Here is a 15,630-nt window from a genome sequence, read left to right on the forward strand (position 1 = left end):
ACGTCATAGCAAATAACCACAAGTCACATCTCAAAGCATTCCAGGGAGCATGCATGGAGCAGCTACTGTGGCCTGTAAGGGAAACACAGGAACGGAAAAGCCAAGGAGCTGACAGTCTAGGGCAGGGGTGTCCAAACTGCGGCCCGCGGGCCAACTGCAGCCCGCAATCCATTGTTAATTGGCCCGCAGCAAATTCCAAAAATATATTTAGTTTACTTAAATAAACCAGGTGAGGCAATACGTACCTCACCTCGAGTGAGTGGCCCGGCTGTTTGTGTATTTTACCGCACATGGCCCTTGGTGAAAAACGTTGAAAGAAGTTCGGACACCCCTGGTCTAGGGTGAGACAGACACATAAACCAATTATTAAAATGAGTGATAACTGCCATGCTTACATTGAGCTTCCTGGGGGAGCTCAGACGTGACAATGAGGAATCTCTTTTGGGAATGAAGCCCGGGCCAGCAGTGAACACATCTTACCTGAGTATTAAACAAGGGTGGATGTTCACCAGGAAAAGAAAAGGAACTCAAGACACAGGTAGCAACACAGAGTTCTGAAGAAACACATCATACTCAGGAAAAGGTAACAGATCAGTCCTGGCTGGGAGTGCAGATAGGAAAGACAGACTCACTGGGAATCGCACCGAAAGACAAGCTAAGGATTTAGCCTGTAGTTCATGATGAGTCACCAAAAACAAATAAAACACCTCTGTGGCTTTGCACATCTGTTTTCTGGAACTGTCACTCCCCATGCCTCACCCTCTTCCCCTGCACCTACTGACAAATACATCAGCCACAGATCCCACCATCAGTGTCACTTCTTCTGAGAGCTATCTCTGCATTGGAGGCCACGTGCTCCAACAGTTCCTTTGACTTTTCCTTATTCTATGTCAATGGCATCCCCCCTAATTTTCCCAGAATTACCTATTCATTATCTGGATTCTCCACTAGATTAAAACCTCTGTGATTTGGAGTTTTTTCTGATTGTTGCTTCCGGTGCTGTGCTCAGCTCCTGGCAAATTTGTAAGCACTCAATAAATATTTGATGAAATGAATATAAAAATAAGAGTTCATATCCTCTAGCATGAAATTCAACTCGACAAATACTACAATTATGTACAAAGTGTGACCCTGCCCTCAAAGAGTATGTGAGAAAGGGAGATTTATCATATGTTCTCCTTGCAGAAATGCATTTCAATCCTATTGGGAAAACAAATGTAATTGTGTGACACAAGTTCACAATGACAGACACTTTTCATTTATACATTACAAAAGAGTTATGCTCCAGGAAGATCATTAAGAAATGCAGACACAGTTATCTCCAGCACAGGATGAAATACTCGTATGTAGCTTTTGAGTCAGAATTGCATGTTTTACAAGTAAACCTGTTTTCAAAGAAAATCTATGACTGAGAAACCATTGGAGGATTTTTGCAGTGAAAATACATCAAGTTCCTGGGCCAAGAGGCAGGGTGACAATTCACTTGGACCTATCAAAGAGAAAATCTTGCAATGTTAGAGAGAATGCTACCGTCAATGAAGTGAAGTTGATTTTTTAAGGGAATTGCATATGATGCAAATTACAGAACAAAGTACAGCATGATCAGAGAAAGCAGACCAGAATGGTTAAGTCTGAAGAGTATAGCATATGAAACCAGAGGAAGAATGTAAGGGTGTTTGGAATAATATAAACAAGACTTGGGGATGACACAACTCTACTTTATCACGGAGGCTTCGTAAAGATACCTGTAGGTCCTTCGGCCAGCCTAAGAGAAGCTGATGTCTTGTTCTTGTCTGTCCAGCATCCCTCTTTCCAGCAGGATCTGCCCTTGTACTATGCCATGTGGTCCGGTAAAGCCAGCAGCTCATGGTGCCTCAGCAGCCAGATGTGTCATCCCCACACCACAATGACTGGTCAAGGGAGAGTATTTGACTCAAGCAAAGCCAACCAAAGTTCTTCCACGAGACACAGCATTTAGGTTTCTCTTCCTGTGGACTCAGAGTTCAGGATGGTTTAAGACTCATGTTGCCTGTGCTTATTTTTCTGGACCCAGCCTGAGAAGGAATCCATCAAGAAAACAGCACAGAAACAAAGAAGAACAGATAGAAAGATAGAAATAGACATAGAGAAACAAGCACAGAGACAGAGAGGAAGACAAACAGAGAGGAAAAGAAGGAAAGACAGAGACAAAGAGGAAAGGGAAACAGAGACAGAGGGAGAAAGCTAGACTAGATGACATTGTTCAAACCCTGGAGAGCCATGTCTGCAGCCAGACTTTTCAGCTAATTGAAACAATCAATTTGGTCTTTGTCACATGCTGCTGGGAAAGATGTTACTAACATATCATCTGATAAGCAAATTGGTAAGAACACTAGAATCAGGCAATTCATTGGGATATATATAGGGAAAGCCCTCTTCAAAGCTTATTTAAAACATAAATTCACTTGGGTAAGCTAAAAATATATTCACATAACAAGTCTGCTAATTACATATGAAATAATTAGAATTTACAAGGAGCTACTATTTATAGTGGTTACCTCTAGGGTTTACAGCCGTGGAGATGGTGCGAGAGACTTGGGAACATTTTTATGTTTCACCTGTGAAACGATGACTTTTTTTTTTTTTTTTTTTTTACAATACTGAGTATTATTGGTCTGAGTTTTTAAAACACTGTGATGATTAGAAAAGAGATTGTTGAAACAGATCAAACACAAAGTCGTGAAGATTGCTACAAGAGTCTAGGGGAGGAAGAATCTACTGACAGGAGCTGGCGAGGGCTCCTCTCCCGTAGCAGGAGAATCTAGGGCATTTGGTGAGAAAGCAGAGATAACGCACTGGTCAGATAGATTTCCATGTCCACTGCCTTGCTCTGACTTCATGGGGAACTCCTAACACTAAAGTCAGAATGTTCTCAGCCAACTGAGGAATGTGCCGTCCCAGGGGCACTTTCAGCTAAAAGGTTATTGTGGCTGCTGTTGCATTCGAGAAGTGTTAACTTCTAGCAAAGAGAAAATTGAAGTTTAAAACATGTATTTCAGAAATTAGTAAAAGTAAAGGCCCCCAACCCCTATCCAACTGACTGCCCATCTGGCCAGCACCACCCCCCGTGGCCCCCGTACAACCATCAGTAATGTTTTGGTGTACCTTGTCTCTCCCTCCCCCACCGCTCACTCCTGTAAACCCGGATGCAAACATCTATATATTTATTGTTACAAAAGTGGAATTATTCTAAACATTAAGATCTGAAACTTGCTTTTTTTTTGTCCACATAATACACCACTGATATCTTTCTAGGACAACACACACAGCTCCCTTGTGGGTTTAATAGCTGCGTTATATTCTACTTTTAAAACCAGTATTCTATTAGGTACCTGCTTGTTTTTCATTCACCACAGAACCTTAGATTTAAAATAATCAACGCTACCTTATGCTGTAATGCAGTCCCTGACTTCTCATGACCCATGCTATATGATGCAGGTATTTTAATTATGCTTTGGAAATTATTTTTAATGAGGCAATAATCTTGCATTAAAAGGATTCATTTCTCAGAGCGCCGGGAAGCACAGTGGATGGAGAGTGGTAATTGGGCAAACGTATCTCATAATATTTTGCTTTGATCCAGGGGTCTGCCATCTGGGTGTAATTTGGCATCACAGTGAGCATTCTTGCTCGAGAGGCACTACCCTTTATCAGACTCACGGCAGCTCCAGAGAGGACAAGACGTCTTGCCAGGAGTTACATGGTGAGCAATGACATCTCACCTCAGTGAGACACTCACTCTGTGCCTTTCCCCAGCCTGGCCCAGCCCAACTGTCATGGGAGGGACACAGCAAAAACAGAAGCTAGATGATACATAAAATCATACTCTTCCAGGCTAAAATGTTGCCCTGTAATGTCCAAAGTGGAACTTCCAGCCCAGTAAAAATATCACTCTTGGGACAGGGAATGCTTGAGACAGATGGCAAGTTTTCCAGGCTCCGAAAAGAAAACAAAATCATTTGACTCCATTTGACTTACGGTATTGGAGTTTTTGATGTCCACTATCAGAGAAGGGAATGGAATTATTGGCAGCACTGCTGAAAAAGAGAATGCGTTGAACACTCCATTTGTTCAAGTGTTTACCAAATACCTAAATCAGTATTTCTGTAATTGCTAATTGTCAATCTCCCCATGAAAAGTTTAGTCCCGTGAAGGTGGGGACCTTGCCCTTATGTATATGCTTGCGCTTTCTCCCATTGGGGGAGACAGAAACATTTAAGAAAAAATGAAAGAAAAATTAATTGTGGTTTTAATCATAATTGCACTAAGTTCTCAAAGGAGAAGAATGGGTTTAATGAGGTCAAAGAGGGCTTCTGCAAGGAAGAGAGGATTGAGCTGAAATTTTAAAGACACAAAGGAGTGAGGTGGCAAAGGAGCTTATCGGGCAGAGGAGGAGCCAAGGGCGTACGGTGGCTGAGCACAGAGCACTGGAAATAGAAGGCAGACCAAGACAGTGGCGGCCCAGACAGTGATACTGGCTGACAAAAGACGTGAAGTGAGGCTGGGACGCAGACAGGAAACAGAGGGCGCAAAACTCTACAGGCTAAGGAGTTTGGACTTGATCCTCGGTGCAATGAACAGCCATTGCAGGATTTTAAGCGAAGGGGCCACAGGATCAGAGTTGCAATTTTAAAAGATGGCTATGAGAGCTTCTTAGTAGTGAGTGAACTGCAGGGGAATAAAATAGACGTGCAGAGAATAATTAGGAGGTCGATGCAGTGACTTATGCAAAAGATAACAGTTTGGACTAGGACGATAGAGACAGAGAGAAATAGACTAGGATCTGTTTAGGAAGGAAACATCTATAGGATTTATTTAAATGTAGGGGATAAGGAAAGACTGCGTAAGAATAATTATGTGGTATCTGGATGAAGCAGCTGTGGGAGGTCCCAGTTTGGTAAGAAAGATCCTGAGTTGCTAGGTAGTTAGTTACAAGAAACTGAAACTAACCTCCACTAACATTGAGTGCTGTGCCAGCTGGGTCAACGCTATGCCTTCAATGGATTATCTAACTCCATCCTAACTGCAACCCTATAAAATAAGTGCTATTGCCCCCATTTTTAGAGAGGAGAAAACTGAGACACAGAAAGGATTAATAAACTTATCACCCATCTCAGAGCTACAAATTGGCAGATCAGTTTTAAAGCAGAGGGTTCTTCATGACCAGTCCATACTGCTTCGTGACAACGCAGGGAAAATTTCGTGGTTTCAAAAGAACTAGACAGTTAATCTGGAACTTGGAAGCCCAATCTTCCTAGGAAAACTTCAGTCCTTACAGAGCTGCCCAGAGTAAACTCTCCACATTAGGAAGAGATTCTACACTTCCCTCTCAGCTCATTTTCTTCCCCTTACTTTGGCCCGAACCTCAAGGTTACCTCCGGTTGCCCTGATCCCTCAGCTTTGCCATCTCCAACTTCCTACAACACTTTCAGTCTCACCAGTCCTTTGGGCAACGATCACATGCAGTCTACCCTGCACGATTTCCATATATTTTCTATTTCCTTACATTTCATTTTTTTCTAACATCAACTTTCATTCAGTTTATACTGTCTTAAAACATCTTTCATGTATTGAAGTCAGATTGTTATATACAAGCTAATAAACACAAATTTCAAACTATGACACACTATGGATCTGGCTGCCAATCAACAGTTCAGTTTTACCAATGTCATTATCTCTAGCTGTAGACTGGAGTCTCATTATACATGCATTTAACTTAAGCATATTCAACTATATGTTCTTGGCAGAGTGAGAGCGAGAGTGACAGGGCAATTTATATAGGGTAAGCTTGCCATTCCAATCCATAAACACATGTCCCAGGGGATGCAAGATAAATCGACTGTTCCCTCAGCTGGTTTTAGTCCCTAAGGATCTTTCCCAGTGTGAGTACTTCCCTGAGAAGATTTTAGTGTTTAAAGGCATGTATTTTTGATATACCACAATCTCTAATTTTAGTCAACTGCTTTTCCTATTTCTCAATTAAAGAAATGGTCACCTATCCCAAGACTGGAGGAAAAACTGATCTGTTGGACTACTCAAGAGACAGTAATAGATTATCCCTGATAATTCTGATAATGTAATTTGTACACCACACTTTGTTTTGAGAACTAACCCCTACGATACGGCTATCGTGATGGCTGCATATGTTCATGTAATCTGCGTTTTAAATTGCATTATTTCTTTACTTTTAAATACAAATGAGCAGGAATTAGAAAATAAAAAGTGCTGATACAACGAATAAACCCACATCTCCAACAAATGAGGCAAAGATGAAAATCACTAGGCCTTCTGAAGTCAAATGTGGAAAAGAATGAAATTAAGCCACAGGAATAAAATGCTAGCCCTGGGTCCAAAAAAAACCAAACAATTTTACTGGGGATTTTATAATCATCTTTAACCTTCTGGAAAAGAGTCTCCACAGTCACAGGTACATACCTAAATATGCACATAAAATTATAATACAGACACATTTTCAGGAGAAGGTCATGTTCAAACATAGAACACCATCATTCTGAACCACCCGTGCTGCCTATTCTCGCCACTCAGCTTCTCAGAACTGTGTTCAAGCCATCACTATAAAATTTAGTGCTTTGTGGTAAACTTGATGGCTGTTACCTGTCCCTATCAAGAGTGTAAGCTCCTTGCAGGCAGGTTCTAGGCCTTCCTAACCTCTGTGTCCACAGGGCCTCAAAGAGTGTCTGACTAAAAAGGGGCCTTCTGCAAAGATGGACCGTGAATGAGGAAGTGAATAACCAGTAGGGAATCTCTAAGATTCACTTCTTCTAATGAATTAGGGAAGAAAGAAAGACACATCTCCATAACCATTAGCACAGAGCTCAGCTATGCACATTGCTTTGTCCTTACCTATCCAGAGAAATGCAGCAGAGGTGAAAAATTGATGCCGTTGTCAGCAGGACGTCTAGAGAGGTCCGGACCAGGCAAAACATCTCCCCATAAATCCAGATGTCTTGAACCAGCTCAATGGCACCAAAGGGCATCACAAGTACAGAAACCAGCAGATCCGCAAAGGCAAGAGAGACAATGAAATAGTTGGTTTTTATTTTCCTGTGAGTGAAAAAATATAAAGGGCAAGGCAGAGGAAAGGATGAAGGAAGGAGGTTACCAGAAAAGGAGCAAGAGCGAGAAGAGGAGGAAAGGAAAGCAAAGAAAGAAAGAAAGAAGGGAGGGAAGAAAAAGAAAGAAAAGTCAAATGTGTAATGTATTCTGTGAGGTTCAGTTTCCCCTACTGTGACCTGGCTGGAAAGACCCTGCATGGTCCAGCCCCTTCTGAATTCTCCAGACCCCTCTTGCACCAAAGCCGTCTCTTCCTCTCCCCTTTGGCCAGAGTGGCCTGATTTGAGACCCTTGTGCATGGAGCCCCTTCTGAGAACCTTTACACAGGTGCGGCTCTCTCTTCCTACTATTGGCCCTTCAGGTCTCTGTTTGCTCATTCTCAAGAAACCCTCCGAAAGCGCCAAACAGTATCAAATCCCACTGTTTTCCACTCTGAGACTGACTCCCATGTGTCTCACATTTGTGACACATATCAGAATATGCGTTTATACTTTCTTGCGTCATTACTGGATTAGGGCATATTTTGTAGAGAGAGGAAGGCAGTAGATGAGGCAGGACTGCATCTTTTATCCTCTTTCTGGCCTGGTGGTCCTTAATCCAGGCTGCACACCACAATCACTCAGTCAATTTTGATAATATTGATGCCCAGGGCTGACCCCAGATCAATTAGTTCAGGGACTCTGGGTGATTAACACACTTACCCACCCCCCAGGGTTGCCAGATAAAATACAGGACACCCAGTTAAATTTACATTTCAGATTAACAATGAATTATTATTTTGTATAAGTATGTTACAAATATTGCATGGGACATACTTATACTACACATTAGCAATTTTAAAAAGGTCTTCGGATGATATTAATTGCAGTCAGGGTTCAGACTGGTGAAGTAGAAAGAGCAAACCTCCAGGTTTAAATCCTAGATGGGTCACTAGTCAGCCACCCCTTCTCTGAACCGATTGATAAAGTGGGGAGGCTAGATTAGATGTGCTCTTGATGGTTGTATATCTAGTGATCACAGCTCCTTAAAAAACCAACAACGTGAAACACAGGAACACAGAATGGAAATGCACTTAGGTGATTACACTGGTCATGCTAGAGTTATGTGTGATCTTTTTTCCCTCTGCTTTATTATAATCAAATTATAATGGAAATTATAAATTCAGATCCCAGCTCTCCCAGTCCACAGAGGGAGATCCAAGAACTCCTCAAGGTCACCTCATGCTACTCACCTGAGCTGTCTGTCCCTGCATACAGCCACCATCACCAGCAGGTTCCCCAAGATGGCCATCAGGATAACCGCCGAGAGAAACGTGAGCAGCACGACCTTCTCCACTGACCTGAAACCCTCCTTAGAACTGAAAGACATACACACACACACACACACACACACACACACACACACACACACAAAGAATTTAAGGAAACTTTGAGACACAGGGAAGAAAATTAATCTTTTCCTCATTCATCTTCAGGAATGTAACTTCGCCATCAGCAGCTGCAACACACATTTCTTGTGCACCTAATATATGTCAATGTCTGTCCTGTCACTTTACATGTTATCCTAGTGAATGCCTACATAACGGGGAGGAGGCAGCTCAGAGAGGTGAATTAACTACCTGGAGACTGCAGTTATTCTCCATCCGAGAACTTGTGCCTTTCCTTCAGAGTACTTCCTTGTACTCAGAAATGCATTTGGTTGATTTGTTTTGCGCACCTACCCAGCTAGGTTGTAAGCTCCAGAGGCAGGGACCTCGTCTGCTTTATCTGTTGACAAATTCAATTCCAATGTGCCACTCATATTTATCGGATGAAGGAAAGATGGCACTGGATGAATGAATGATGGTAATTTGAACAAGGGTCTGCATGAATACAAAGGCCACCCTGTTTTCATTAGTCCTTCCCAGTCCACAGAGAAGCTGCTGTGTACAGGTGGGCTGTCCCGGGAACAGGTCACGGCCTGAAGCTTGTTCTTATATAGCTGACCTGGACTCAGATTCTTTGAAGTCATTGGAACAACAGCAGCCAATCAGTAAACTCAGGGACTCCTTTCACTGCCCTGAGAAGAAACTACATTTCTTTTGGTGCCCAACATAGCAGTTCAAATTGTGTTCTTGTCCATTTTGGTATCTAATTTGATTCTATAACCCCTCCCATCCGCATGTAAATCATTTTGTTTTATTAACTTGTAAGTGAGTGTTCCCTATCTATAACAGCATAATATCTGCAGGTTATTCCGAAGCTACAGGAAAGCGTTTTAGTTTTTATGAGAGTAATAAAATGCTCTTTTTAAATGAAGTTTCGAAGGATCTTAACGTTCTCGGGCCCAAACCCCACACATCAATACAAAACAACTAAGGCCCAAAGAGTGGAACTAAGTCGTCAGAGTACGTTAGTGGCTGATGTGGAAGAAGCTGCTTGTCCTGTGAGCCCACGACTGGAACCACAGGGTCCCAGGAATCAGGAAATATGGATCAGTCTTTCCCGAGCTCCTCTGACTGAGAACCAAGATGGCTGCCCACCCCAATTGGCAGCACCCACCAAGTCCTGGCTCTGGTCTTGTCCACCACTTTTCCCATGAGGCCTGGCACAAAAGACAAGGTGCTGGTTAGAATAAAGAACCAGTATTGCAGCGGTTGGAGAAGCAGAGAGTCCCTCCACTCTGCTGACAAGTGCTGTTAACTGATTAATTGATTGATCGAAGTCTTTATGGCTAGGGCTCAGACAAAAAGAAATATGAGGTATGTTCATCTAAATCACTCTTCCACACCGAAATTCCAACTATCAGCAATACAAATATCGGACAGGGAAGATTGAACTCAATGAGGAAAAAGACCTTAATAGGGTGCTGTGGCTACCCAAAACTAATCTGATCTTCAGCCATGTGAACTGAGGTAAAGTGTCTAACAAAGGAAGTGACGGTAATTTTTTTCTTTGTCCTTCTCAGAGGCCCTGACTGAGAGCCCCTCTGAAACTTGTTTCCCCCTCAAAGCCCCGTACTAGCTGTGCCTTCTTCCTGGAACGCTTCTTCTTGTTATTCAAGTCTCAGATTAAAGTTAACCCCCACTTAATGTACCACAGGCAACAAACATTATTTATTTTCTTTATAGCATGTATTGTTTTCTGAAATGACTTCTGTTATTGATTCTTGTCTGTGCCCCACCCTGACAGATTGCCCTCGGTTATCTTTTTTCAGCACAGTGTCCAGTGCCAGGCACAATGTCTATTCTACAGTATGTGTAGTGTGTAGGCAGATGTAGTACACAGGAAGTGCTCAATTATTTGTTGATTGAATGAAAGAAAGACATTTTGTTCATAATGGTGAGCTTTATCCTTCAACGTCTTTGAAAACTGATTGAAGGTACAGAGAAGATTTTACCTAGAGAAAAGAAGACCCAGTACAAGACACACAAGCTATTTTTAACTACCTGAAGGGCTGTCATTTGAAATAAGAGTAGATTTGTGCATTCACAGTCATTCAACAATACTTTCTGAGCACCTTCTCTGCATGAAGCATTGTTGTACATTCTAGGGAAGCAGAAATAAGCAGAGCAGAGAGCAGGCAATGAATAGATAAAAAGAAATTATGTAAAGTGTCAGCTGGTAATATATACTACGGCAAAAAATCTAGGAGGAAAAGGAGGGCAGGCCTGCCATTGGTGGATGAAGGTCTGGCTATCTAATAGGGGTCATCAGAAAGGCTCAGTGACAGGGTTGTCACACTTTATGCCCTGCAGGTTGTGTAACAAAGCAGATGAGTGAGCAGGCTTTAAGCAGTGGTTCTGGACTTTGGCTGCATACTGAAATCACGTGAGGAGACTCAGTAACTGCTGATACCAGCTTCCCCCCCGCATCCCCCCCCCCACACACAGCTGATGATCTCATTAGTTTGGGTTACAGCCTAAATATTGGAATTTTTGAAAGCTCTTAAGTGATTCTGACGTGCAATCAAGGTTGAGAATCACTGCTAGAGGGAAGAAGATTTAGTAATGGTGAATAAGAACTTTCTAACACCTAAGGATGGTCTGCAATAGCTTCCTGGTGTTGCTTTGAGCTCCCTGGCTCCGGAAGTGTTTAAGAAGACCTAGATGTCAATGAGCTACCACTTCACACCCAGTAGGATGGCTATTATAAAAACAAAACAAAACACAAATGAACAATAACAAGTATTGGTGAGAATGTGGACAAATTGGAATCTTTGTGGATTTCTGGTGGAAATGTAAAATGGTGCAGCTGCTGTGGACAACAGTTTGGTGGTTTCTCAAAAGGTTAAATATAGAATGACCATATGGTCCAGAAATTCCAGTTGTAAGGATATACCCCAAAGAATTGAAAGCAAGGACATGAATAGATATATGTATACCAATGTTCATACCAACATTATTCACGATAGCCAAAAGGTAGAAACAACCTGAGTGTCCATCAACAAATAAACAGAATGTGGTACATACATACCATGGAATTTTATTATCATAAAAAGGAATGAAGTTCTGGATAAACCCTGAAAACATGATGCTAAGTGAATTAAACTAGTAGGCACAAAAAAGACAAATATTGTATGATTCCACATATATGATGAGCCTAGAGTAGGCAAATTCATAGAGAAATAAAGTAGAATAGTGGTTACCAAGGGCTGGGGTGAGGGGGGAAGGAAATGGGGAATTATTGAATGAGTACAGAGTTTCTGTTTGGGGCAGAAATGAAAAATTCTGGAAATGGATAGTGGTGATGCTTGTATACCATTGTGAATGTACTTATTACCACTGAATTATACATTTAAAAATGGGTGTTTTATGCATTCATGGTAAATTTTATGCTATATATAATTGATTACAATAAAAAAAAAGAATACATAAATGACCATATATCAGGATATTGTGTCGGGCTTCTATATTGGAGGCAGGTCTAGCTGATTTTAGGTCCCTTTCTTGTTTATGGACAATGGTCTGAACATATCCTTCGAACACGAATTGTCTGTCAACCATAGCTTCACCATTAGAACCACGTCCCCTGTACTGCCTTTTCTCTTGTACTAGGGGAAAAAAAAGATGCAGAGTCTGTGGTGACGATCTCTGGCTCCAGAGAAGGTATATTTCAAATTAAATGGGAATGTCAGGGCCAGAGAACCCCAAGTTCAGTGTTATGGTTCAGTTGTGGCATGCCAACTAGGAGCTTGAAATAGCTAAACTTTAAACTGAGTGACAAGCAAAATTTAACCATGGAAGGAGCTTTCTTAATTAGGCAGAACTGTCAGTTGAGCTAGAAATGTAAGTCCAGTAATAATAATTAAAATAAAGTAGGAACCACTTCTGTTAAATCCATGTTAGATCCTTGGGTTACCGCTGATATCTTCCAAAAGTACTGTCAACCATTGCCAGACAGTTCCCATCCGACCAAAGAGCTCTGCCTACTCCACTAAATGGGTTCTGTGACAGTTACTCTTATGAAAAATTTTACTTTCTCTTCTTTTTTTGCTTTTTAAGTGATCTCTTGATCCATTAATAAAAAACAACAACAACAAAAACTCCACAAACTTGTTGGCTCTGTTTTCTCTGTTCTTAATAAAAGAAAAACTACACCATTTTCTCTATTCTTAATAAAAGAAAAACTACAATAAAGTTCCACCAGCATTCTTAAGAACATCATTTTCTCTGTTTTTAATAAAAGAAAAACTACAATACAGTTCCACAAAGGTTAGTATATGTGAAAGTGGACTATAAATGACAAAGTATATTATAAATAAGTAATCATTGCTATTAATATTAGAAGCCCATACAGGGACAACAGCTAAAGAATTTTTAGGTTATGTTCTGTAATATCATCCAGAACAATTGGTTTCAAGGTCCCACGCATACAGAATACACTTCATTAGGAGTCAAGAATGCTTTTCTCTTTGTTTTGCACCAGCTTTGTTCATAACAGCTATGTACCTTCAGAAAGCCACTTGCTTTTTCTGAACCTCAGTTTCCTCAGGATCAACTGAGAAAGTCAGATGAAATCTCTCATTTATCAAATATGTATTGACTGCCAACTATATGCCAAGATCTTTGCTAAGTACTGGGACACAACAGTAAACAAAGTGACAAAGTCCCCGCTTTCACAGACTTCACCCTGCTGATGGAAACAGACACTAAACAAGGGCACAACTAAAAAAGTAAAGAAATACAGTTTGTGATCAGGTTTCAAACTTTAATGTTCATATAAATCTACTGGGGACACGGTTAAAACGCAGATTCTGAGTCTTTTGGTCTGGGGTGGAGTCGGGGGTTCTGCATTTCTGACAAGCCCGCTGGCTCATGCTGAGCCTCGGTGCTGCTCATGCTGCTGGTTCATGGATCAACTTGGGGTTGAACGAGTACCAAGGGCATCGATGGTGTTATAGAGAACAACTGGGTTAAAGGGAAACTTCAGGCAATCAGGGAACACTGGAGGTGACGCTGGTTAAAACAGACTGCTGGACCCACCCACACAGTTTCCATGCCAGTACATCTGGGGTGTGTCCCAAAGTTTGCATTTCTGACAAGTTCCCAGGTGATGCTGATGCTGCTGGTCTGGGGACCTCACTTTGGGGACGTTGGCCTAGAGCATCGTGAAGGATGCCCTTCAGCCTCACCCTCATTTCCACACTGCAAATTACTTGCTTTTGCTCGTAAGTTTGGAACTTCCTGCTTGAAGATGGGTAGATTTGGACATCGCTTTATCAAGCAGCACCTACCATGGGGCAAACGACACACTAAGGAAATTTTCGATGTCGGCTCATTTCATCTTCATAGTTACCATGTCATCTAATATCACGATGCCCTGTTTTCAGAAGAGATGGGTGTTTAGCATGGTGAGGAGACGTAAGATCCCATGCTTTCTTTGCTTTGGTGGACCTGAGATTCAGACCTGCACACTCTGATTACAAGTGCAATGCTTCTCCCATGAAATTTCAAATGTGCTCGTGTGAAATAGAATTTCCTTTTAAAAAAAGGCATGCTAAAGTGTTACGTTTTTGTCCAGAAACTTAATACCCAAAATGTTGACAATGACAGCTTAATACACCTTATAAAATATGCTGGCTATAGAAAATGATAGGGGAAAAAAAGGAATCCTTACAGGATGGAAATTACACACCATGGAGTTTCTATGCAATTCTAAAAGAACACTTTTTGATTGTTTTTGAAGACCCTACAGAGGAGAGTAAGAGGGTGGGGGGGTGGTGCACAGCTGATGAAGGTCGGATATTTTTCAAATATAAATACATGGAGAAAAATTCTTATGGCAAGTTCTTAATAGACTTTTCCAGGGCCTCAAAGATCACACCTATTGGGCATGACAAAAACTTCAAAGCCCAAAGAGGATCTGTCTGCATAGAGTATAATGAAGTTCAAAGCTGCAAGGAACACAAAAGATACCAGGATCAAAGACACTGTTCTCTGACAAGGTGACAAGGTGAGGTCAACTTTTGGGAAGATTGTCACTACTGCACAGCATGTAACTACCAGGGCTTCCATTCTTCTTGGAAACAAAAACGCTCAATGGTAGTGCCAGTAAATTATACCTTAGATGTGAGTCTCACTTTAAGAAAATCCATTTTTTTCAAAATCGAAACTGACCAAACAGTTCCAGAGACAGATTTTTTTCTTTACAGTACATTTTTTTCTTTATATGCAGATTAGTGTAGCATCTGTGGTTTGTTTTGCAAACGGCTCTTTACCTACAATTGTTCAGGGTACAGAAATGTCCCTCAGATAATGTCTTCCTTTGGAATAAAACACATGGCCTGTTTTCAGAATTTGGCTGATCATTTCCTTGACATTTTTCTTGTGGTTTTGAGAAATCCAGCCCAGGGAAAAATGTGGACCACATGGAGCCTCTCCAATGTGGTCAATCATTTACCCCAACAATAGGGGATCAAGGAAAGGTGGAATTTCCCACGCTCTGCGAACAAGCTGCTCCCCATTTCTTTGCTTTAGTTTCCTCTGTTTCTGTGCCCAATTTCTAATGGATCCAGCTCTGCGTATTTGCCTGGGTCCTGGCTGGCTGTTGGAAAGTAGTATGATTTCTCTTCTCAGCTCCACTTCTGACAGTGTAAAACTCTTATGCTCAGATGAGAAAAGAAACTGCTTAGTGTTGCTCTACTTCAGGGATAACCAAACATCAGCCAATGGGCCAAATCCAGCCCACCGCCTGGTTTTGTAAATAAAAGCTCCTTGCAACCAGTCACACTCCATTGCTTTTGTATTTTCTGTGGCTGATTTCCACTACAGAGGCAGAGTTGGGTAATTAGAGCAGAGACTATATGGCCTACAAAAGCTCAAATTATGTACTCTCGGACCCTTTATGAAACAAGTTTGATGACCTCTGCTCTTGTGGATCAGAGAGAAGTTTGGTCTAAAGAAGAATATGGTATAGAAACACTAAGACCTCCAAGACCTTCCTCAAAGAAATCTATTGAACTAGGACTCATTCAATCCTCTAGATTTTCTAAGCGCAAAGCAGCATCATTCCAGTTGACCAGGCCAGAAATCAGGCA

The 15,630-nt window shown here is 41.5% G+C and overlaps 1 protein-coding gene across 1 annotated transcript in view; it reads right to left on the reverse strand.

The window, feature by feature from the left end:
* HTR4 (5-hydroxytryptamine receptor 4) overlaps positions 1–15,630 on the reverse strand; it is a 124,488-nt gene that overhangs the window by 37,377 nt on the left and 71,481 nt on the right. Inside the window, exons 3-4 of the mRNA XM_033095699.1 lie at positions 8,345–8,470; positions 6,904–7,104 (exon numbers count right to left, since the gene is read on the reverse strand). Coding sequence (XP_032951590.1) covers positions 6,904–7,104; positions 8,345–8,470 — 327 coding nt within the window. The remainder of the gene's footprint in view (positions 1–6,903; positions 7,105–8,344; positions 8,471–15,630) is intronic.

The sequence above is a fragment of the Rhinolophus ferrumequinum genome, chromosome 24 (genome assembly GCF_004115265.2).
Source record: "Rhinolophus ferrumequinum isolate MPI-CBG mRhiFer1 chromosome 24, mRhiFer1_v1.p, whole genome shotgun sequence".
NCBI classification, from domain to species: Eukaryota; Metazoa; Chordata; class Mammalia; order Chiroptera; family Rhinolophidae; genus Rhinolophus; species Rhinolophus ferrumequinum.